The sequence below is a fragment of the Microtus oregoni genome, unplaced genomic scaffold, assembly GCF_018167655.1.
Source record: "Microtus oregoni isolate MIOR12 unplaced genomic scaffold, Mior012 000150F_ref0000365, whole genome shotgun sequence".
NCBI lineage: Eukaryota > Metazoa > Chordata > Mammalia > Rodentia > Cricetidae > Microtus > Microtus oregoni.
In genome coordinates this window covers 1,182,718-1,206,592 of record NW_024544800.1, presented here as the reverse complement: position 1 = coordinate 1,206,592, position 23,875 = coordinate 1,182,718, and the positions used below count along the sequence as shown (strand labels likewise).

The 23,875-nt window shown below is 39.7% G+C and overlaps 1 protein-coding gene across 4 annotated transcripts in view; it reads right to left on the bottom strand.

Annotated features, from left to right (window-relative positions):
• Positions 1-2,817: 2,817 nt before the first annotated feature.
• The window catches only part of LOC121444953 (transcription initiation factor TFIID subunit 1), a 77,779-nt gene continuing 56,721 nt past the window's right edge, over positions 2,818-23,875 (bottom strand). Inside the window, exons 31-41 of one of the 4 annotated variants that reach the window (XM_041646909.1) lie at positions 22,252-22,344; positions 22,084-22,168; positions 14,731-14,798; positions 14,339-14,455; positions 14,188-14,193; positions 13,123-13,227; positions 10,543-10,668; positions 9,331-9,487; positions 8,139-8,316; positions 4,578-4,642; positions 2,818-3,433 (exon numbers count right to left, since the gene is read on the bottom strand). In XM_041646909.1, coding sequence (XP_041502843.1) covers positions 3,417-3,433; positions 4,578-4,642; positions 8,139-8,316; positions 9,331-9,487; positions 10,543-10,668; positions 13,123-13,227; positions 14,188-14,193; positions 14,339-14,455; positions 14,731-14,798; positions 22,084-22,168; positions 22,252-22,344 — 1,017 coding nt within the window. In that variant the 3' untranslated portion in view covers positions 2,818-3,416. Of the gene's footprint in view, positions 4,643-8,138; positions 8,317-9,330; positions 9,488-10,542; positions 10,669-13,055; positions 13,228-14,187; positions 14,194-14,338; positions 14,456-14,730; positions 14,799-22,083; positions 22,169-22,251; positions 22,345-23,875 lie in introns of those variants that run through there. The other 3 variants (XM_041646907.1, XM_041646908.1, XM_041646910.1) reach the window with 3 other exon arrangements.

Below are 23,875 nucleotides of genomic sequence, written 5' to 3'. Positions count from 1 at the left end.
GGTCCTCTGTGTACATATGATAGCTTTCAGATTTTTTTTTGTTTTTTTTTTTTGGTTTTTCGAGACAGGGTTTCTCTGTAGCTTTGGAGCCTGTCCTGGAACTAGCTCTTGTAGACCATGCTGGCCTCAAACTCACAGAGATCTGCCTGCCTCTGCCTCCTGAGTGCTGAGATTAAAGGTGTGAGCCACCACTGCCTGGCTAGCTTAGTATTTCTTAAAATTATTTTTCAAGACAGTGTTTCTCTGTGTAGCTTTGGGGCCTGTCCTGGAACTCACTCTGTAGACCAGGCTAGCCTTAAACTCACAGGGATCCACCTGCCTCCACCACTGCCTGGCTAGTAACTCAAAACTGAAGTCAGAAACACAGGTTCCATTCTCTTTTCTTCCTATTATCCAGTCATTAAGTCTCACTTCATCCCTGCTACCAGTGACTCAGTTATGGCTTATGTTGCAATCATCTACCATCTGGCACCCTTCCTCTCTATCCAAAATTATACAGCTACCAAAATAATTGTTCTAAAATAACCATCTGATCCTGAAATTGAAAATCTTATCTACAGCTATGTTCTTTCTCTGTATCCCAACTCAACTGGAACTACCTATAGTTGGAATATGTTGTTTAATGTCCAAGCATTCCCTCTGCTTATAGTGTTTTCCCACTCGTGGTCCCTATAGCTAATGGCTAAATTCCTACCTACTTATCAACTGTTGTTTTCTCCTAAGTTAGAGTCTTATAGCCCAGGCTGACCCAACTCCAAAGCATCCTTTGCCTCAGCCTCCAAAGCGATGGGATTATAGGTATAACCATCACGCCTGCCTTCATGATCTAGCTTTTCAGTTTTCCCTGTGGAGCATTCCTATACTTTCTTGGCAAGCAGAGTTCAGTCTTCTCATTGTAAATATACTCTTTTTTGGTTTTTAAAGACAGGGTTTCTTTGTGTAACATTTCTGGCTGTCCTGGAACTCGCTTTGTAGACCAGGCTGGCCCTGACCTCACAAAAATCCATCTGCCTGAAGGATCACTTCTTAAAAAAATTTAACTTTGAGCTGGAGAGATGGCTCAGAGGTTAAGAGCATTGCCTGCTCTTCCAAAGGTCCTGAGTTCAATTCCCGGCAACCACATGGTGGCTCACAACCATCTGTAAAGAGGTCTGGTGCCCTCTTCTGGCCTGCAGACATGCACACAGACAGAATATTGTATACAAAATAAATAAATAAATATAAAAAAAATTTAACTTTATATTATGTGCATTGGTGTCAAATCCCTTGGAACTGGAGTTACAGACATTTGTGAGCTGCCATGTGGGTGCTGAGAATTGAACCCGTGTCCTCTGGAAGAGCAGGTAGTGCTCTCAAACACTGAGCCACCTCACTAGCCCTTGGATCATTTCTTTAAAAAAAAATTTACTTATTTTTTTATTATGTATACAGTGTTCTGTCTGCATGTATGTCTTCACAACAGAAGAGGGCACCAGATCTCCTCTGAGTCATCTCTCTAGCCTGAATATCACCTTTTAATACACTGGTATTTACTCTGGATCTTATGATCCTTGCAATTGGAAACTACCTGTTCTCTATTAGTTTTTAATTTTATTTTTCTTTTTCAGGTCAGGGTTTCTCTGTGTAGCCCTGGAATTTGTTCTACAGACTAGATTGGCCTTGAATTCAGAATTTGCCTGGGATCAAAGGCATGCACCACCACACCCAACTATGTCTCACACCGCTTAATAGAAATAAATAGGTAGTGGTGGTGCGTGCCTTTAATCCCAGCACTCAGGAGGCAGAGGCAAATGGATTGTGAGTTTGAGACTAGTCTGGTCTACAGAGTGAGTTCCAGGACAGGCTCCAAAGCTACACAGAAAGACTGTCTTGGAAAAAAAAAAAAAAACCAAAGAGACAGGGCTGGAGAGATGGCTCAGTGGGTTAAGAGCCCTGGCTGCTCTTCCAGAGGATTTGGGTTCAATTCCCAGCACCCACACGGCAGTTCATAGCTGACTATAGCTCTAGTTCCAGGGGATCTGACACCCTCACACAGACAGACATGCAGGCAGGCAAAACACCAATGCACACAAAATAAAAAATAAATAAATCATTAAAAAAAAAACAAAAAGAGAAGAAAAAAAAGAAAAAGGAAGAAAGAAACGTGTAATAAATATAAAAAGAGGCCATGAATTTGAAAGAGTGGGGGTTATGTTACAGGTTCGTGGGAGGAAGTGGAGAGAAGAAATTATGTAACTACAGATTAATAAAGATAAAATTTTTTTTTTTTTTTGGTTTTTCGAGACAGGGTTTCTCTGTAGCTTTGGTGCTGGTCCCGGAACTAGCTCTTGTAGACCAGGCTGGCCTCGAACTCACATAGATCCGCCTGCCTCTGCCACCACCGCCCGGTGATAAAAATAAATTTAAGCCTACTGGTGGTGGCACACTCCTTTAATCCCAGCACTAGAAAAGCAGAAACAGGAGGATCTCTGAGTTTGAGGCCACCCTGGTATAAAAAGTGAGTTCAAGGACAACCAGGGCTGTTGGGGAGGTTCTGTCTGGAACGTCCTTCCAATAAACGTAAAACAAATTTAAAAATGAATACCATGCACCTATCTAATCTCCCAAATCGAAACTCTAGAAACCCTTTCCAGTCTTCCTTTTCTATCCCAAGTGCCAATATATTATGAAGACATGTTGATCACACTTCTCTGAAAATGTCTCAATGCCAACCCTCTTTTCTCCATTCCAATGCCACCTCCACCCTACTATGGGCCACTCCCCTTAGCCTGAACTACATTTTCTCTCCCCTCCAAACCATTCTTCACACTACTGTCAGCAAATTTTAAAAATTTTATTATAAAAATTATACACACTAAAAAATTCAAATGCTACAGATATAAAAGCAGAAAACTCACTCAGTATACATAAACCAAATAAACCACCTCTTCTCCATTCCCATCTGCAGAGGTTCATTGTTAACAATTTAACATATACTCTTTCACATCTCCTTTGCACATACAAGTATATACAAACATATCATATACATTTAGTTTTTGACTCTTACACAAGTGGGATCATAAAAGTCTGTAGTTTGACTCAATTTCTGTCTTCGTTCAATATTCAGAAATTTTCTGAAACAAATCTAATGTACTTCTCTAGACTTCATTTCCTTAAGTAAAAAAATTCACTCACTGGTATCAAATGAAAATCTCTCTCTCTCTCCCTCTTTTGGTTTTTCAAGACAGGGTTTCTCTGTGTAGCCATGGCTGTCCCGGAACTCACTCTGTAGACCAGGCTGGCCTTGAACTCAGAGATCCACCTGCCTCTGCCTCCCAAGTGCTAGGATTAAAGGCAAGCGCCACCATTGCCCGGCTCAAATGCAAAGCTCTTGAAGATATGATTCCTGTCCGTCTTTCTTTCAGTGTCATGTCTAGTCATTCCAGCATCCTATCTGAAACAAGGCAGGTACAAACAAGTCATATCTAGACTTTGAACTTTTCCTTTCATGTTAACACCCTGCCTGGACTTTCTGAGCTGGTACACTCCTACCAATGACTTCTTCAACAACCAGCTTTCAGGTGGTCTCTGGAAGACTTCTCTGCTTTTCCACACATGATCTTTTCCATTTTCTTTATATTTTACAGCTAAGCATCTAATTGTATTTGTCTTACAGTTCTAATGATTTATAAATATGTTTTGAATTCCACTCTCTCTCCCCCAACTTGATGACGAGTTCTTATTTTACCTTTGCACTGCAATGATTTAGAAAAGTACTTAGCATGGAACAGATACCCAGTAACATATCTGTTGGGATTCCATGATTTTAAGAACATTTACTGATTAGCTACTTTTGCATAGAACCATATCCTAAGCATAAAAGAAACAAAAGATAGTCTTTGCCCTATGACACTTACCATTTTTCTATATTTTTTCCTGGGGCAGGGAAGAGCACACTCATACAATCCCTATCATTTTGGATATACAGGCTGTATCAAAGATTTAAAGCTATGTCTCTGTAATCTATTTAGGAACAAGGCTTTGTATATCCAAGTAAGTAATACATGAACAAACAGCTTGTTCAATATATTTGTATTTTAAGTGTGGCACAGAGCCAGACCATCAGTAACTAATTCTCTATTTCAGCAGGTTTTTTTTTAACCTATTCCAGCCTGCAAATTAGAAAGTGAAATGGTGCCATGTTTATACACCAAGAACAATAAATGGCATAAAAGAGTGTAATGGAGAAGAGTGAGTCTGCTCTCTCTTCTTTGTAGTGGCACGAGGAAAGAACCTGTTACTTCAGAATCTGGAGAGATGATTACTATTTACCTATTACTAAAGCTAAGGTAGTAATCTGATCACATCATTTGTCAATATATACATATAAATAAGCTAGGGGAAAGGCAATCAATCTAGGCTGATTTAAGAGGTTTAAGGGAAGCCTCATTCATCAGAGTCCAAGTCACTGTCTCCAGCAATGGAGTGGAAATCCTCACTGTCCTCCTCGTCCTCAGACAGGTGGACCTGGCTTAGCACGCTGGGCCCAGAGCGCTGCTCTTCCTCATCTTCTTCCTCCTCTGATACCTCATACCCACCGATGCTGCTGAAGCTTGTATCCTGGGTGTTCGACTTGGGATCAGGTTCTTCATAGCTCCCATAACTGAGAAGAGAAACAACATCTCTCAAGCTTGGACACCACCCACTAGCCGACTAGTGCTTTGTACTGCCAAGGGATTAGCTCATCTCACCCTCCTCAAGACACTAAAATAATGGTTTCTTGACTGTTTCACATGCCCCTAAGAAAAAAATGATCCGGTTGAAAAACACCAACTTCTTGACTTTATACATAAGAACCTGAAATAAACTGCCTGACACTGACCAACTAACACACAGTACCAGTTACAAGATCACAAATGCGGTCAAGTCCTACTGTTTCATCTGGTACTTAGTTTCACTCATCTATGCATCCAAATTTGGGTAGCAGTCTTGTCTGCTGTCACTTAGTCTTGCGTTAACTTCCCTGGCCTGCACTACTGAAATAAGTCTTCATGGCCCTAGTATTGAACTCCTTCAATTAATTCTTCAGGCTTCTGTTAGAATGTTCTATTTTCTGTTTGTTTATTCTAATTTTATTTCTAAAAAAATTACAAAAGCATAGTCACTGTTAAAGAAATTAGAATAGCCGGGCGATGGTGGCGCACGCTTTTAATCCCAGCACTCGGGAGGCAGAGGCAGGCAGATCTCTGTGAGTTCGAGACCAGCCTGGTCTACAGAGCTAGTTCCAGGACAGGCTCCAAAGCCACAGAGAAACCCTGTCTCGAAAAAACAAAAAACAAAACAAAACAAAAAAAAGAAATTAGAATATACAATAGGGAGAAAAGGGAGGGGAATCAGCAATATCTCACCACGTAGAGAATTTTTTTGGCAGAGATATTTTTATATACGTCCTATTTTTCTATGTATTTAGGAGACTTAAGTATTTAAAAATAATATGCTAGAGGCTGGGTGGTGGCGGCACGTGTCTTTAATCCCAGTACTTGGGAGGATCTCAGAGAGTTCAAAGGCCAGCCTGGTCTACAGAAAAAGTTCAAGGCTTGAAAGCTACAGAGAAGCCCTGTCTCAGAGAAAGAAAGAAAGATAGAGAGAGAGAGAGAGAGAGAGAGAGATATTCTTATAGTAAAATTTCCTAGATGTGAAATTTTAGAACCAAAGGGGGTGCAAATTTCTTTTTACTTATAGTGAAAAAATTGTGATAGTTCTCTCCTGCCAACCCTTAGCTATTTACATATTACCAGCCATTTGAGAGTATCTTTTTCCTCAGACCCTTTCCCAAAATAATCCCCACCAATCTAACAAGAAGCTACATCACATTGTTTATTATACTTATTTGATTATTAGAAAAGTTATAAAATATAGATATTGGCCATTTGAATTTGTGAATTTCTTAGCTCGCTTCTTTTATCCTTTGTTCTTTAGGGCACAGAGCAATCGTTCTAAAACACAAAGCAGATCAGACACTGTTTTCACTCAATGCCTGCCCACATTTGGGTCCTTCACAATTTGGTTCTTATCTACCTCTTTAAAAAAATAATAATTTTGCCGGGTATTGGTGGCGCACACCTTTAATCCCAGCACTCGGGAGGCAGAGGCAGGCGGATCTCTGTGAGTTCGAGACCAGCCTGGTCTACAGAGCTAGTTCCAGGACAGGCTCCAAAGCCGCAGAGAAACCCTGTCTCGAAAAACCAAAAAAAAAATAATAATAATAGTAATTAATAATAATTTTTATTTATTTTTAAGTACCTCTTTGAATCATTTCTATTACATGGATTAATCAAAGCTCTGGCCTACTAGTATTCTTTAAAAAGCACCTCATGATTAGGTTTTCACATTGCCATTCCAAGTCTCTGGAAGATCTTATACTTCTTACCCTATAAAACTACTACTCATATTTGGCTTAGTTTCCTTCTCCAATCAGCTGCCCTCCCCATTCCTCTACATGTCCCAGAAAAACCCTGTGGTTGCCTTTTATGTTACACTGCTACTGCCTATTAACCTGTTTCAAAATTCTTGATAGGCAGAACTCCTTACAGGAGGAAATCCCAAACCTTATTTGTGTTTTTACTTATGATAGATAAAATTTTATCTATTTGCTAGCAAGATGGATCACATGTGCAGTAAATCCAACATGTTTAAAGTCAAAATCATTTTCCCATCCTTTCTGTTTTTCTTTCCTCAATGAAATTTTCATTATTTATCAAACAAACAACTCCCAAATTCAACTGAATACTGCAATTTTCTGTCCCATACTGCCCTTAAGTCAATTAACATACAAATTTCATGTTACTTTCTTTTCTTTTTTTTGAAACAGTGTCTCATGTAACCCTGGCCTAGCTTTGAACTCACCCTGTAGCAGCATATTACCTTTAATCCCTGACCTTTCTACCTCCACCTTGAAAATGTGCACAGGTGAGCATCACCACACCCAGCAGTTTTGTTTGTTTTTGGATAGAGCCTCAATACATAGCCCAGGTTTGTGGGTTTTTGTTTTTGACACAGGGTTTTAATGGTCTGGACCTCCCTTTACATACTAGCCTGGTCTTAAATTCAGAGATACACCTGCCCCTTTTTAGACCTGCACCACCACAGCTGACTAACCATGAATTTAGGATCTTCCTTACCTCATGCTCTAACTACTGAGATTACAGAAGTGTGCCAACATAGTCTACAACTTCCTTTTACTGAAAGTATGGACCCCTAACAGAACAAAATCCAAATGCCTTGGCATTCCATTTATGGTCCTCTACAATATAGGCTCATGCTATTTCAAAAGTCTTAATTTCCCAACCAACACCATTTACTATTTTTTTTTTAAATATCTATTTATTTAGTATACAGTATTCTGTCTGCTTGTATGTCTGCAGGCCAGAAGAGGGCACCAGACATCATTACAGATGGTTGTGAGCTATCATGTGGTTGCTGGGAATTGAACTCAGGACCTCTGGAAGAGCAGGCAATGCTCTTAACCACTGAGCCATCTCTCCAGCCCCCACCATTTACTCTTGAACACACTTCATGTTATATTTCTATGCCTCTGACATATTATTTCATCTGTCAGAGTTCTATCTCCCTTGCCGTCACTATACACTATATATGCTTAGCAGACTCCTATCCATCCTTTAATGCATAGTTCAAATTCTTCTATGTGAAATTGACCCTGATTACTTAAAAGTTTTTTAGGGATACCTCAGCATTCTGTTCTTATGAACTTTTTTCCCCCCCGAGACAGGGTTTCTCCGTGTAGCCTTGGAGCCTGTCCTAGAACTAGCTCTTGTAGACCAGGCTACCTTGAACTCACAGAGATCTGCCTGCCTCTGCCTCCTGAGTGCTGGGATTAAAGGCATGTGCCACTACCACCCAGCTTGTTCTTAGGAATTTATGACATTGAATCTCTAATGATTTTTTAAATCATTACAGATGATGATTCCATTAGAAGAGCTCTTTAAGGGCAGGCTATATCTTATTCATCTATGTATTCCCAGGGCCTAAGTAGAGGTGCTCAGGGAATGTTTGACAGAAGACAGCTATCTGATGTTAGGCCCTTTCTCATCATAGCTGGGAAATGATGCCAGAGCCCAGTAGCATATTGCTGTCATTACCTGATGTTGCTATCCTCCAAACCACGGGAAGCTTCTCCACCATCTCCCTCATAGGACATCATGCTTTCTTCATTTTCCATGCCCATCCTTGTAGTCTCTTGAAGCACATGGGGCTGTTTGGGTCTTAAAGTGCCAGATTCCACATCAGAGTCACTTCCACTTTCACTTAGCTGAATAGCTGTAAAAAGACAGATTGCGGTTCATTAAGAGACAAGCTTGATGAACTAGAGGTATGGCTCAGTGCCAGAGTGTTTGCCTCAAATGCATTAGATAGTATGCATTGAGCCACAGCACCAGAACAACAAAACAAGAGTAAGAAAAATTCTTGTCAGAATTAGCATCTTTAGACTAGTATTCCAAAACTAGTCTATACAGATTTTGTGCCTATAGTCCTCACCTCTTAGGCCTTTCTTGTTTTTTTTTTTTTTTTTGAGACAGGGTTTCTCTGTAGCTTTGGAACCTGTCCTGGAACTCGCTCTGTAGACCAGGCTGGCCTTGAACTCACAGGGATCCACCTGTCTCTGCCTCCTGAGTGCTCGGATTAAAAGCATGTGCCACTACTGACTAGCTTCTCAGGCCTTTCTTTAACTACCAAATGTCAATAGTAGCAAGATATATAGTTTAGAAACTGAGTCCAAGCGATTTATGTCTTCTATCTCAGTCTAATCTACCTGTTTTCTATTCCCTTCAATACCTTTACCTTACCATTACAATTCCAATTATTATTATTTTTGGGGGTGGTTTTCAAGACAGGATTTCTCTGTGTAGCTTTGGAGCCTGTCCTTGAACTCGCTCTGCAGAGCAGGCTGGCCTCAAACTCACATAGATCTGCCTGCCTCTGCCTCTCGAATGCTGGGATTAAAGGCATGTACCATTATTGCCTGGCAAAATTATTTCTCTTAATTTTCCTTTCCTTTTCCCAAACACAACCCTTCAAAGCTGCTAGTTGGGCACTGCCTTTTCTACTGTTACCTTTATGCACCTGTGTCTGTTCATCTTCATTTCTCCTTAGGCTAATGGACATGATCATCCTGAGTGTATGTTCAGTACTCTCATGTCTACTAATGTAACTCCAATAAAAGAGACAGATTTTTTAAACTAGCACACAATAAGTAGCAAGTAGGTTCCTGTTCAGTCCTGAGGGCAAAACAGTGAGCTATATAGAAACAGAAGCAAAGGAGCAAAATCTCACCAGAAAAAGGGTTATCTCCTTCTTCATCACTCCCAGCATCTTCCTCATCATCTTCTCCTTCAGACATAAGCAAATCCTCATACAGAACACTGGCCTGAGGCTGTTGTACAGTTCCTTCCTCTTCATCTGCAAGATCACCATCTCCTTCTTCACCTTCCTAAACAAGTCCAAGTGGCAGCCATTATCGACTAAGTAAGAGACCAGAATACCTTCTTTCCCCTGCATCCCATTTGCTGCCTCACAAGAAGTTAAATAATTATAGTAGATGGATTTGTCTACCTCATTCTACAGTTTAAAGTCAGACTGAGACTCACTATGGAGAAACTCTATGATATCACCTTAGGATTTGGCTTGCCCTGTACGACTGGGGCTCCTGTCATATAAATGTATAATGTAACCATAAGCTTTCTGTAAGCATACTCACTGGGGCTGGAGTCTTAAGTTTCCCATCCTCTTCCTCCTCCTCATACCCTTCAATAGCTACACCAGATTCTTCCTTGCCCAGCCTACCTCGGCCCTGGCAAATCTGAGTAAGTAACACAAATAACACATCATTGAGGGATGTGCTTATAGGAGTTAATCAAGGGTTCTTTACCTAGGACAAATGCTCTGTCCTAATATCAGAGCCAACCCTACTGCTAGTGGAGGCTGTTTATATTGCTCAAGGCATGTGCATTTTCCCCAATCATTTTTTGAAAATAATGGACAGGGCAAGAAAAACCAAAGAATAGGAAAGTTTTTGGTTCACTCTTAACTGTCAATAGAGGCAATGTTTCCTTTCTAACTCAAGCTTTTCAGATAGAAAATCCTTCTGGGTTTTGCACTCTTTCATGGAACCTTGAGAACCAGCTTCAGACTGAAAGTACGTTTTTATATCTCAGGCAAAAGCCAATTAAAAATTATACATAATTTTAATTTAATTTATAACTTAAAAACGCACAAACAGGAAGCCACTTGCTGTGAATGCTGTCTCTGAATGCAGCTGGTCTTTTTAGTCAGTTACCTATTAGGCTGCTCTGATGCCTCACCTACTTTCCCTAAAGTTCTACTATGCTTAATTCTACCAACTATGCCCCAGAAATCAAATTTCAAAGCCTTGTTTTCAGGGCCAAAGGGTCTAGTCATCCTTCATGTGTGCATGCTATCAGTCCATCCCTCCACATCCACCCAGCAGGCAGATCACCAATCTCACAAAGAGAAAGAATATCCTACCTGTGTTAGCTGCTTTTCTGAAGTAGCACCAGGAATATCCAAGACAGACATATTGCTCTCATCTTGATATACAGAGGTATCTCGAGAAACACTGAGTGATGTGCTGTTATCATACAAATCAGGAGGCTGTGGCATAAAACATACAACTTAGCTTCTACCAAGGGAACAACTAGAAGAAATACAAAGAATTCTCCTTCATAACATTCACTGAAGAAAAAGGACATGCAAGACAACCCAATTAAAGAGGAAACACAGCCTGGTACAGCTTTGTAGACAGTTTTAGAACCCTAGGAATAACATCAACTCTAGCAGACTTACGGTATCTAGTGTATGTGTTCAGAAACTAAAGCAGAAATGCATAAAGCCTAGGGACAAGTGTATATATTAACAGCCTCTCTGGTCAGTAACCTACTTTCTTCTTCTAAGCCTTGCCTTGCTGTTTTTAAGTTCAGGAATTCATATTAGTGACAGTTTTACTGACTTAGAGGCATATAATAAACTGGATGAAGGAATTTAAATTTCAACAAGAGCATGGGATGGTTTGACAGTTCATGAGTTTTTTAGACATTGCTTCAAAACTAAATGGTATGTTAAAAACAAAACAAAACATGGGCATTGGAGTAAACAGCCCTGGGATTGAGTCTTGGTTCTACCACTGTTAATCATGTAAAATATGGATAATAATATCTACCTTACAGGGATGTCATGAGAATTAAGAGCTATGTACCAATACCTGGTATTCAATAAATGATATACCCCTCCCTTTTATTGTCTCCCCAAAAAACGGGGATTTAGCAAATAGATTCTAGACAACGATAGGAGGGACTAGATAAAATACTCATGAAGTGAATAGAATAAGAAAAGTAATAATCATCAATTTCACTTGTAAAGTATATTTATAGACATAAACACACATACACAGATATGAAGAAATTCAAAATATTGAAGTTGTAACAGATGGAATTGATAAATGAAACCTCTTTGCATATTCCAGTTTTCTTTTAAAAAAAGACTTTATTCATTTTTAAAAATTATGTGTATGAATATATGTTTGAGTGTAGGTTTTTGCATGTGAGTGCAGTGCCTATGGAGGCCAGAAGGAGGTGTCAGAACTTCTGGAGGTGGAATTAAAACAGCAAGTCACACAACGTGGGTGCTAGGAACCAAACTCAGGTCCTCTGAAAGAGTAGTAAGCACTCTTAACTGCCAAGCCATCTCTCCAGCCTCATCTTCTAATTTTCCCCAATCATCATGTTACTCTGGTCAATACAAAACCTGCTTATAGGCAAGGAATAGGGGTATAAGCCTATAGAGCACTAGGAAAGTTAGGTCAGGAAGATCACAAACTTGAGGCCAGTCTGGATCATACAGCTAGACCCTGTCTCAAAGAAATAAATGTACGCCCACATGTGCTGTTCTGGAAGCAAGCAAGCAAACAACATTTGACTGAGAAGATTTGAGTTTCCAAAATAGAGGCAAAATAGATTTCAAAACATTAGTGCACAGATAAACCAGTATGCAACAGAAGGGAAAAACAGGAAAGTTTTGCAAAATTTTAAAGTGTAGTATGTAAATAAAGAGGACTGCCAGGCATTGGTGGCACACGCCTTTAATCCCTTGGGAGGCAGAGGCGCGCGTGGGGGGGGGGGGGATATATCTCTGTGAGTTCAAGGCCAGCCTGGTCTACAGAGCGGGAGTTCCTGGACAGGCTCCAAAGCTACACTGCCACAAGATACAAATAAATAAATAAATAAATAAATAAATAAATAAATAAATAAATAAATAAATAAATAAATAAATTTAAAAAATAAAGAGGATTTTGAGAAACTGCAAATGAATAATTCTAAAGTACTGAGCTCAATGCAAGCTCGGTAGAAATATCCAGATGCAAATACATTATTGACTGCCACCGTCTGGAAGTTAAAAATAACATGATTACTTCCATGCTTCTATACTATCACAATTGTATTATGACAGACTAATCTTACACAGACACTTTTTTTATTTTTTCCTTTGGTTTTTCGACACAAGGTTTGCCTATGTAGCTTTGAAGCCTGTCTTGGAACTCGCTCTGTAGACCAGGCTGGCCTCGAACTCACAGAGATCTGCCTGCCTCTTCCTCCCAAGTGCTGGAAATAAAGGTGTATGTTACCACAGCCTGGCCAGACACTTTCTAATAATCTTTTGATTTTATATAGTAATGAGTAAGGGTGGTCACACATGAGGCTTTTCTTAGTTAATAGGCAATGACTAGGCTATCTTAAAATGTATACACATAAATGAAGGGAATGATGAGAGTATGAACTGAAAAGAACGGAGCAGTACTATCCATCTCATACTCTCCCTCCATAGCAAACTCACTAAGTATACCAAAACAGCTATTGGTCAGGAAGGACAAGGCTTTGATTCACCAATGGTCTAAGCTTATGACTCTCCGAGACCTGAGAAAATCACATGATATTTAGTGGTTATTCTTCTGGAAAATGATGGCTAATACCCAAGATTTAACTTACCAGAAAGTACCTTGTGGAAACTGTGAGTCTATTAGCAAACAAGGCCTTCCTGGGCAACATCACTCACCCAAGCCCCCTTGACCCAATCTGCCCATACAACTCCAAGAGCCTTTCCTTGTTCTGGACCTTGAAGAAGTATCTGAGGGTTCTTTATACCTGGCCCCTCAGTAACCTAGGTTTTGGAATGAAAGAGAGAGTAAAAGATAGATAGAGAAAGTGTACGAATGAGACACAGAGACAGCAAAAATCCAACAGAGATCATCTATGCTGCATTTAAATTTAGAGTGAAACCTGATAGAATGAAAAATAATCCTATGAGAATTGGAAGAAATTCTGCATTAGAGTATTTGGTCAAATTTGAAAGAGCCTCTGGGAACGTTATAAAACAACAATAACAATAAATAAAAACCCTTTCATACAAAGAAGGAAACAAATATTTACTGAATTCCTATCATGTGCCATGCAAACTAATCATTTAATGTTGGAAAGCACATCTTAGAGAGAAATGGGAATAGAAATGTTAATTTCCCAATACCACAAAACTAGACAGAAGCAGAGTTAAGACTCATACCCAGGCCTGTTTTATATCAAATCTTATGTCCTTTTCCACTCTAACAGTGTCTCCAATAAAGAAACTAAGAATCTGTTAATACTGCATTTAAAGTCTGTTCTTCAAATATGCCAACTTTCTCAGACTGTAATACAGAGGAAATACTCAAAAGGTTTATTCAGACTAAAAGAACTAAAAATTTCTTATTTACCCTGCTTTCTAGTCTTCTAACATATAAACTTAAAATATAAATATAAAAGTCTCCATTTAGTAGGAAAGGAATTAACCCCAGAAATTGAGAGATGTGAGTTACACTGATATACCTCTAAGGTAACAGGTATTCAGATATCTAGAAGGTATAAGAACAATGTGGCCCTCATCTGTAACTGAGCAATCTATATTCTAGGGATGTTTTAGAACCCCAAAATTTACTGACAAGAGAACTAGAAGATGCCTTTGGCTATAGTAGTCAGGATTCTGGCATTCTCATACACTGTCTATAAACAACCACCCCACTCATTCATCCCATAGTTGCCTCTTCTGGATTTAACAAGGCCACGAAGATACATGGCCCTCACTCACCTTAGCCTTTGAGAAGACAAGAAAGCACACGAAAGGCATATGAAGAGGAAGGACAGAGAAGAATGGTATCTCAGTAAACACATCTGTTAATATGCTCCCAATTTCCCAAATCATAAGAAAACTCTAATAAATTCCTAATCCTTTGGCTCACCTGAGGTGTGTAAGGTCCTGGAGTCATTGGGTCCAGGCTTTCTAATTCTGCTTCCTCCAGAGCTGCTTCTTTAGCTGTACAAATATCTTTCTCAAGTTGAGTCAAATGTTCATCATACTGAGAAACAAATAAAATTAATGAATTTATCCAACATTTAGGTACTGGGTAGGCAAAAATAAACAAAACACATACACAATCCCTGTTTTCACAGTGTTTCTATTCTAACAACAGAACACAGCTGATAACCTAAACAAAGCAGAAAAAGAAATGATGGAATGAGAATAGAAGACAGAATATGGCATTTGAAAGAAAACAGGGTAGTTAGGAAAGCTTCAAACTCAAGGACACAATAGAAAGGTTTCAGGGAGCTAGATTTTCTCTTAACCACCTACCTCTGTTAATGTCTGGTAACAAACATTCACAATCTCCTGAGCAGTCTTAGTATACTGACTCTCAGACCCTATGAAAGAAGTAAAATGTAACTTTAAAAATTTTGTATTAATACATATTTAATAATACTGATTTAATACATATTGCTGTTTATTCATTTATTTAAAACACCACTAAAATTTGTTTATGTTTTTCAAGGCAGGGTTTCTTTGTGTAACCTTAGCTGTCCAGGAAGGAGCTCTGTATACCAAGTTGGCCTTTAACTCACTGAGATCTGCCTGCCTCTGCTTTCTGAGTGCTGGGATTGAAGGTGTGCACTACCACCACCCAGCTAAAATTTATGTTGTTATTTTATGTGGGAGTTTTGCTTATGTGTATTTCTGTACATTATATGCATGCCTGGTACCCAAAGAGGCTGTCAGACTGGAGTCACATATGGTTTGGGGCTGCTATGTATGTGCTGGGAAGTTAAACTAGGGCGTCTGGAAGAGTAGCCAGTGCTGTTAATCACTGAACAATCTCTCCAGCCTCATACATTGAAATTTAAAAACAAGAATATTACACTTTGCTATCCAATAGAATATAATTATTTAAGATCCAGAAAAACCTATGTTTAATCTTTAACTTGGACCTTTCTTCTACTTTCTTTTTTCATTTTCTTTTTTTCTTTTGGCTTTTAGAGATATGGTTTCTCTTTGTAACAGTCTAGGCTGTCCTGGAACTCACTTTGAAGACCAGGCTGGCCTCGAACTCACAAGGATCCGCCTGCCTCTGCCTCCCAAGTACTGGGATTGAAGGCATGCGCCACCACTGCCCGGTGAGCATTTGGTCTTATAGAGGATCCCTGTACATTTTTCATCACTCACACGGATTCACAACCATCTGTAACTCCAATTCCAGAAGATCCAACACCTTCTTTTAACCTCCTTGGGTACCAGGCATGTATATGGTGCAGAGAAATATATTTGATCAAAACATTCATATACGCTGGGCAATGGTGGGACCGGCGCCCGGCAATTTTTTATTTTAAAAAGAACATTTTGCGGGGTGGTGGTGGCGCACACCTTTAATCCCAGCACTCGGGAGGCAGAGGCAGGTGAATATGAGTTTGACACCAGCCTGGCCTACAAGAGCTAGTTCCAGGACAGGCTCCAAAACTACAGAGAGACCCTGTCTCGAAAAACCAAACACCCCCCCCCCAAAAAAAAACATTTTTAGCATGTGAACGAAGACACAGATCTTGCTCTAAAACAGAGTCATCAAGAAAGAGATGGTAGGGGCTGGAGAGATGGTTCAGCAGTTAAGAGCACTGACTGCTCTTCCAGAGGTCCTGAGTTCAATTCCCAGCAACCACATGATGGCTCACAATCACCTGTTATAAGATCTGGTGCCCTCTTCTGGCCTGTAAGCATACAGGCAGACAGGATACTGTACATACATAATAAATAAATCTTAAGAAAAGATTTTTCTTAAAAAGACTGGCGAGGGAGGGGGAGAGGAGTGGGGGGAGGGGGAGAGGAGTGGGGGAAGGGGGGAAATGGGAGGCTGGGAGGAGGTGGAATTTTTTTTTTCAATAAAAAAAATAAGCCGGGCGGTGGTGGCGCACGCCTTTAATCCCAGCACTCAGGAGGCAGAGGCCGGTGGATCTCTGTGAGTTGAGACCAGCCTGGACTACAAGAGCTAGTTCCAGGACAGGAACCAAAAAGCTACGGAGAAACCCTGTCTTGGAAAACCAAAATAAATAAATAAATAAATAAAATAAAATAAAAATAAAAAAAGAGATGGTAGTTAAAGTTTATAAGTAAGAATATTCAGCAAAGAAGACTGAAAAGGAGGAGGACAGTTGTCATCACAATACAGTTTCAAGAAGTGACTCTAACTCTTAGATAGCTCAGTGGTTAAAAGTACTGCCTGCTTGTCTAAAGGTCCTGAGTTCAATTCCTAGCAACCACACAGTGGCTTAACAACCATTTGTAATAAGATCTGGTGCTTTCTTCTGGCCTGCAGGCATGCATGTAGGCAGAATACTGTATACACAATAAACAAACAAACAAACAAAGAAGAGCACTGGCTGCTTTCCTAGAGGTCCCAAGTTCAATTTCCAGTACCCACATGGTGGCTCACAACCATCTATAAAGAGATCCGATGCCCTCTTCTGGCATAAATGCATACATGCAGACGGAGCACTCAGACACAAAATAAATCTTTAAAATAAATTATTTATTTAAAGATTAATAAATAAATCTTTAAAAAAGCCATATTGGTGAGCTGGAGAGATGGCTCAGAGGTTAAAAGCACTGACTGCTGGCTGCTCTTCCAGAGGTACTGAGTTCAATCACTAGGAACTCACAACCACCTATAATGAGATCTGCTCTCTTCTGGTGAATAGGCACACATACAGACATAAAACTGTATACATAATAAATAAATCTAAAAAAAAGAGGCCATAATGGGATAAAAAGGGGGGTGCAGTGGCATACAACTGTATAATCCCAGCACTGGAAAAGTTGAGGAAGAGAGCCAAGTTTGAGGCTAACATGAGTAAAACCATCTCAAAAACAAAACAAAAAGCTCTAAGTGAAATATTAATGGGAAAGATGGAAGAGATATATTTAAAGAAATCTAGTTATCATTAAAAAGAATGAAAAATTAAAATTCTATGGAAATAGTCTTATACATATAATGTGGTATTGTATATGAAGGATCTCTCTCTCTCTCATCTCTCTCTCTTTTTCTTTTTTTGAGACAGGGTTTCTCTGTAGTTTTGGAGCCTGTCTTGGAACTAGCTCTTGTAGATTAGGCTGGCCTTGAAGTCACAGAGATCCACCTACCTTTGTCTCCTGAATACTAGGACTAAAGGAGTACACTACCACTGCCTGACTTTCTTTTTTTAAAATTTTATTTATTTATATTTTATATATGAGTGCTAAGCCAGAAGAGGGTATCAGATTCCACTATCGATGGTTGTGAGCCACCATGTGGGTGCTGGGAATTGAACTCAGGACCTCTAGAAAGCAGTCAGTGCTCTGAGCCACCTCTCCAGACCCATGAAGGGCTTAAAATTAAATGAAAAATTAAAATAAGAATGAACCTGTGGACTCAGTTACTGGGAAACACAAGCAGAAGGACCACTCAAGAGTTGCAGGCTAGTCTAGGCAACACAGTAGTAAGAGCCTCCTCTCGTCTAAAAAAATAGTTTTAATATATAAGTCCTAAAATAAAAATCACTGCAAACTTCATGTCAGATAGCCAAACATATCCCATTCATAACCCATAATATTGTCTTTTTGCTTTTGAGGGAGAGTCACTATAAATCTTGGCTGGCCTGGAACTCTCTATGTAGAACTCAAAGATACCTGTGATCCGACTGCCTCTGCTCCCTGAGTGCTAGAAATAAAGGTGTGAGTCACAATTGGTCCACAAGTTTCCTTAATGAGGCAGTTCAACTCTAATGTCTCATTTAAAAGACAGACAGACACATACACTCCTCTACCTATCTGGTTCATAAGTATGAAGGTATCAATTCTACTTTTTTTTTTTTTTTTTTTTTTTTTGGTTTTTCGAGACAGGGTTTCTCTGTGGTTTTGGAGCCTGTCCTGGAACTAGCTCTTGTAGACCAGGCTGGTCTCGAACTCACAGAGATCCGCCTGCCTCTGCCTCCCAAGTGCTGGGATTAAAGGCGTGCGCCACCACCACCCGGCTTATTTTTTTTTTAATATTTATTTATTTATTTATTATGTATACAATGTTCTGTCTGTATGCCTGCAGGCCAGAAGAGGGCGCCAGACCTCATTACAGATGGTTGTGAGCCACCATGTGGTTGCTGGGAATTGAACTCAGGACCTTTGGAAGAGCAGGCAATGCTCTTAACCACTGAGCCATCTCTCCAGCCCCCCCGGCTTATTTTTTTTATTGAAAAAAAAAATTTCCGCCTCCTCCCAGCCTCCCATTTCCCCCCTTCCCCCACTCCTCTCTTTCTTACTTTGTATATAATCTGCCCAACTTTTTCATTCTTATTGCTTCTTTTGGCTCTGTTTTGCCTTTTGGAGACAAGGTCTTTATTCAGAGCCCTGGCTATCCTTCAACTCACAGAGATCTGCCTGCCACTGTCCCATTTGCTAGGATTAAAGGTATGTGCAACCATGTCAGGCCTTCTTGCTGCTTTTTAACTGCTCAGGCTGTTAGGTTTTTAGTTTTAGTTTTTGCTTTTTTTAAAAGATTTATTTATTATATATAATGCTCTGCCTGTACATGCCTTCGGGCCAGAAGAGGGCGCCAGATTTCATTACAGATGGTTGTCAACCACCATGTGGGTGCTGGGAATTGAATTCAGGACGTCTGGAAGAGCAGCCAGTGCTCTTAACCATTGAGTAATCGCTCCAGGTCCCAGGTGGTTAGGTTTTGTTTGTTTTTCAACATGGCTATTGTTAGTTTCTTTACTGGTCTCCTAATAATGAAGTGGAGGAGGTGAATAACTTCCTAAATGATATTTACTAAAATTATATCCCTCTCCCCTTCTACTGGTTTAGTGTGACTTACTGGGCCTTTCACAATTTGGGTCTTACCTCCTTTATCTCGTTTTATATTTTTAAAGGTTTATTTATTTTTATTTATTTATACAGTATTCTGTCTGCAGCAGATCTCATTACCACTTGTGATAATACTTGTGAGCCACCATGTGGTTGCTGGGTATTGAACTCAAGACTTCTGGAAGAACAACCAGTGCTCTTAACCTTTGAGCCCTGTCTCATTTTATAATCAAACCTAGCCACTACCCTATATTCATTTTTTTAAATATTTATTTATTTATTTATTATGTATACAAGTGTATGCCTGAAGGCCAGAAGAGGGCACCAGACACCTCATTACAGATGGCTGTGAGCCACCATGTGGTTGCTGGGAATTGAACTCAGGACCTTTGGAAGAGCAGGCAATGCTCTTACCCTCTGAGCCATCTCTCCAGCCCCTATATTCATTTTTTTTGTTTTTTTTTTTTTTGAGACAGGGTTTCTCTGTAGCTTTGGAGGCTGTCCTGGAACTAGCTCTTGTAGACCAGGCTGGCCTTGAACTCACAGAGAACTGCCTGCCTCTGCCTCCCAAGTGGATTAAAGGCATGCACCACCACCACCCGGCTACTACCCTATATTCAAAACAAACTTGTTTGTACTTCCCCATCCAAAGTACTTCCGTGTATTTTTTGCATTTGGTCCTATCTCATCCTTCTCTTCTTGATTATCTGTTCAGCATAGTAATGTTTAGTAATTAACTATAATAGTCAACATGTCTTTTTCTTTTCCTTTTTTTTTCTTTTTTGGTTTTTTGAGACAGGGTTTCCCTGTAGCTTTGGAGCCTGTCCTGGAAGTCATCAACATTTCTCAACTCAGTTCAAGCTAGGAGGTAGTGATGCACACCTTTAATCCCACCTAGCACTTGTGTGTTCCAAGATAGCCAGAGCTAAACAATGAAATCCTGTCTCGAAAAATCACCCCCCCCCCAAAAAAAAAGCCTCAGTTCAAAAATAAGTTCCCATTGCTGGAATGATAACTCAAGTGGTTCAGAGCATTTGCTGCTCTTGCAGACTTGAGTTCAGTTCCCAGCAACCATGCTGGGCAATTCACAACCAATTATAACTCCAGCTCCACAAGATCTCATACTCTCCCCTGGCCTTCACAGGCATCTGCACTCACATGTGTAAACCCACACATACATATAATTAAAAATACGTCTTAAAAATGGTTTATTGAAATTTTTTTGACTGAGTATAGTGGCATGTGTCTTTAATACTAGCAGAGGCAGAACAGTCTCTGTGGGCTCTACATAGTGAGATCCAGGCTAGCCAGGGCTACGTAGTTGAGACTCTGTCTCAAAAGAAAATTACTGAACCATACGTGGGGTTCTACACAAACTTGAGGGGGGGGAGCAGAAAGATGAATCCAAGGTCATCTTCAGGTATATATCAAGTTCAAGACCAGCCTAGGATATATGAGACCATAAAACAACAAAAACTGGGCCTGAGAGATGGCTCAGAGATTAAGAGCACTGGCTGCTCTTCCAGAGGTCCTGAGTTCAATTCCCAGCAACCACATGATGGCTCACAACCATCTATAGTGAGATCTGGTGCCCTCTTCTGGTATATAGGTAGAATACTGTACATAAAAATATAAATAAATCTATCTTAAAAAACACACACACACACACAACAAAAACTCTTTTACTAGTTCATGAAGCCTTTCCTAACCCATAGATTAAAGTATTTTTTCTCTCTAATGTACTTTGTATATCCTTTCATTATAGCTTTGTCAAGCTGCAATTTGTTTGTTTATATCAACTGGAGAACGAACGAAGTGCTAGAGCAGAGACGATCCTTCCTATCCAGATGAAGCAGCTAGCAAAGACTCTATCACACATTATTCCATCAATTCAGGTGCTAAATTCCACACACCAAAGTTTGCTGTGGCCTATAGCCAGCTATACATTTCAGCTTCAGCTCCATGTAGGGTTGGAATGTAACTTTTCAAATCTTATAGAAACATAGTTATGACTCAAAGGACAAGGAATATCCATTTGATTTTTATTCATACCTCATTTTTTCTATGCTTTACACAATTTCTAAACTAAGGACAAATGGCTTTCTGTGATTAAAGTTTAATAGTGATTCTTACAAAACACACACTAAAATATATACTTACTCAAAAAAAAAATGAACTGGGCAGTGGTGGCTCATGCCAGCATTCGGGAGGCAGAGGCAGGGAGATCTCTGAGTTCAAGGTCAGCCTGGTCTACAGAGCAAGTTCTAAGGATACACAGAGAAACACTGACTTGAACCATTCCCCAAAACCCCAAACCAACCAACCAACCAACCAACCAACCAACCAACCAAATAAACAAACAAACCAACAACTGAGCAGAGTAAATGGTTCAGTGTCAAGTCTGACAACCTAGGTTCAATCCCTGGAACCCATATGGCAGAAGCAGAGAACTAAATCTCCAAGTTGTCCTCTAACCTCCAAAAGCATAGAACACCACCCCCCCCCCTTACAACATACATATAACTGTAAAAACAAAATTTTAAAAAGTAAACTCAGTTACTTGATTTAGCTATCACTGTTCAAAGCTGCTTAAGCAGCTTTTTTTTTTTTCAAGACAGGGTTTCTCTGTGTAACATCCTTGGCTGTCCTAGAACTTGTTCTATAGACCAGGCTGGCCTCAAACTCACAGAGATCCACCTGCCTCTGCCTCCCAAGTGCTGGGATTAAAAGCATGCGCCACCACCTCCCAGAGTCCTTAAAATTAATTAACACAAATTAATGTTAGATAGAAAAGACTGTTTAATGAGGAAAAAAACAAATACTCACCATTGTACTTAACACTGTTGGCCAGAATAAGGTTTACATCATCTAGGAAGCTCTCTCGACTTTGGTATTTGTGCTTGGAGATATTCTATGACAAAAACAATCAGGCATTCAGCTGTATATACAAAAACATTGACTATAAAAAGCCACTGCTTATAAAAAATCATTCACCTTACGTATAGTCTCCAAATCCATCGGACTGATAATGACTTTATAATAATCTGGAACAAACTTCTTATTAACTGGGTGATGAAATGGCCAAGACTAGTAAAAAGAAGGCATGGGCAGTTAAATGAAAACCACTATTTATATCAGAGAGCCCCAATTTCCACTGAGTTACAAATATTTCTGATGAAAACTATAGACTCTTTCCACAAAAATACACAAGCTCACGGGAAATTCTCTGTAATTTAAGGGTCTTATTAAGGATTCTTACACCCTGATTTTTATTTACTTATTTATTTATTTAGTTAGTTTTTCAAGACAGGGTTTCTCTGTAGCTTTGGAGCCTATCCTGAAACTAGCTCTTGTAGACCAAGCTGACCTCGAACTCAGATCTGCCTGCCTCTGCCTCCCAAGTGCTGGGATTAAAGGTGTGCGCCGCCACCACCCAGCCACCCTGATTTTTAAAGAAGACTCCCTCTTCTAAACCTACAACTAAATTATTTTTGCATTAAAGACTAAGTTTTGCAAAAATAAAATTCCTTATTCCATAGTTCCATCTCAAAATTTTATAACACTGCACACATAGAACATTATGATTTTTTTTTTTTGATTTTTCGAGACAGGGTTTCTCCGTAGCTTTTGGAGCCTGTCCTGAAACTAGCTCTTGTAGACCAGGCTGGCCTCGAACTCACAGAGATCCGCCTGCTTCTGCCTCCTGAGTGCTGGGATTAAAGGCATGCGCCACCACTGCCCGGCTGAACATTATGATTATATGCAACAGAAAATTTAACTCAGAATTTTGGGGGCATCAACATAATAAAATGGTCTGTAGAACTAATATTATAGATGATAGCTTTGGCATAAAAAGTTGGAACAAAAAGGGAAAAAGAAAGAAAGCTAACATTGAGTAATTACTGATGTATTTTTTTAAAATATTTTTTTATTATGTATGCAATACTCTGTCTGTGTGTATGCCTGAAGGCCAGAAGAGGGCACCATACCTCATTACAGATGGTTATGAGCCACCACGTGGTTGCTGGGCATTGAACTCAGGACCTTTAGGAGGGGTAAGCAGTGCTCTTAACGGCTGAGCCATCTCTCCAGCCCTATTGAAGTGTTTTTTATGGACAGCAAAATGGCTCGGTGGATAGAGGTGTTTACCAATAAGCCCAATGATCTGAGTTTAATTCCAGGATTCACAGGATAGAAAGAAGTTCCAATTCTCTGAGTTCTTTATTTCCTTTTCCAATTCTCTGAGTTCTTTATTCCCCTCATGATAGGGTTTCTCTGGCTGGTGGAACTCATTCTGTAGACCAGGCTGGCCTCAAACTAACAGAAATATGCCTGCCTCTGACTCCTAAGTGCTTTGCTTTGTTTTTTTTAAAGATAGGATCCTACTGTGTAGACTTGGCTGGCCTTGAATTCTTGCTTTCTGCCACCCAAGTGCTAGGATGAAAAGCTGTGCCACCACACCTAGCCAAGTTGTTTTGGGCACACACAAACTATGGCTTATACCTTCTTCCCCCACATGCACAAATAAATAAATTTAATTCAAAATGTTGTTATTTGTATAGGAGCATTTCTTTTTTTTTTTAATTTACTTATTTATTAAAGATTTCTGTCTCTTCCC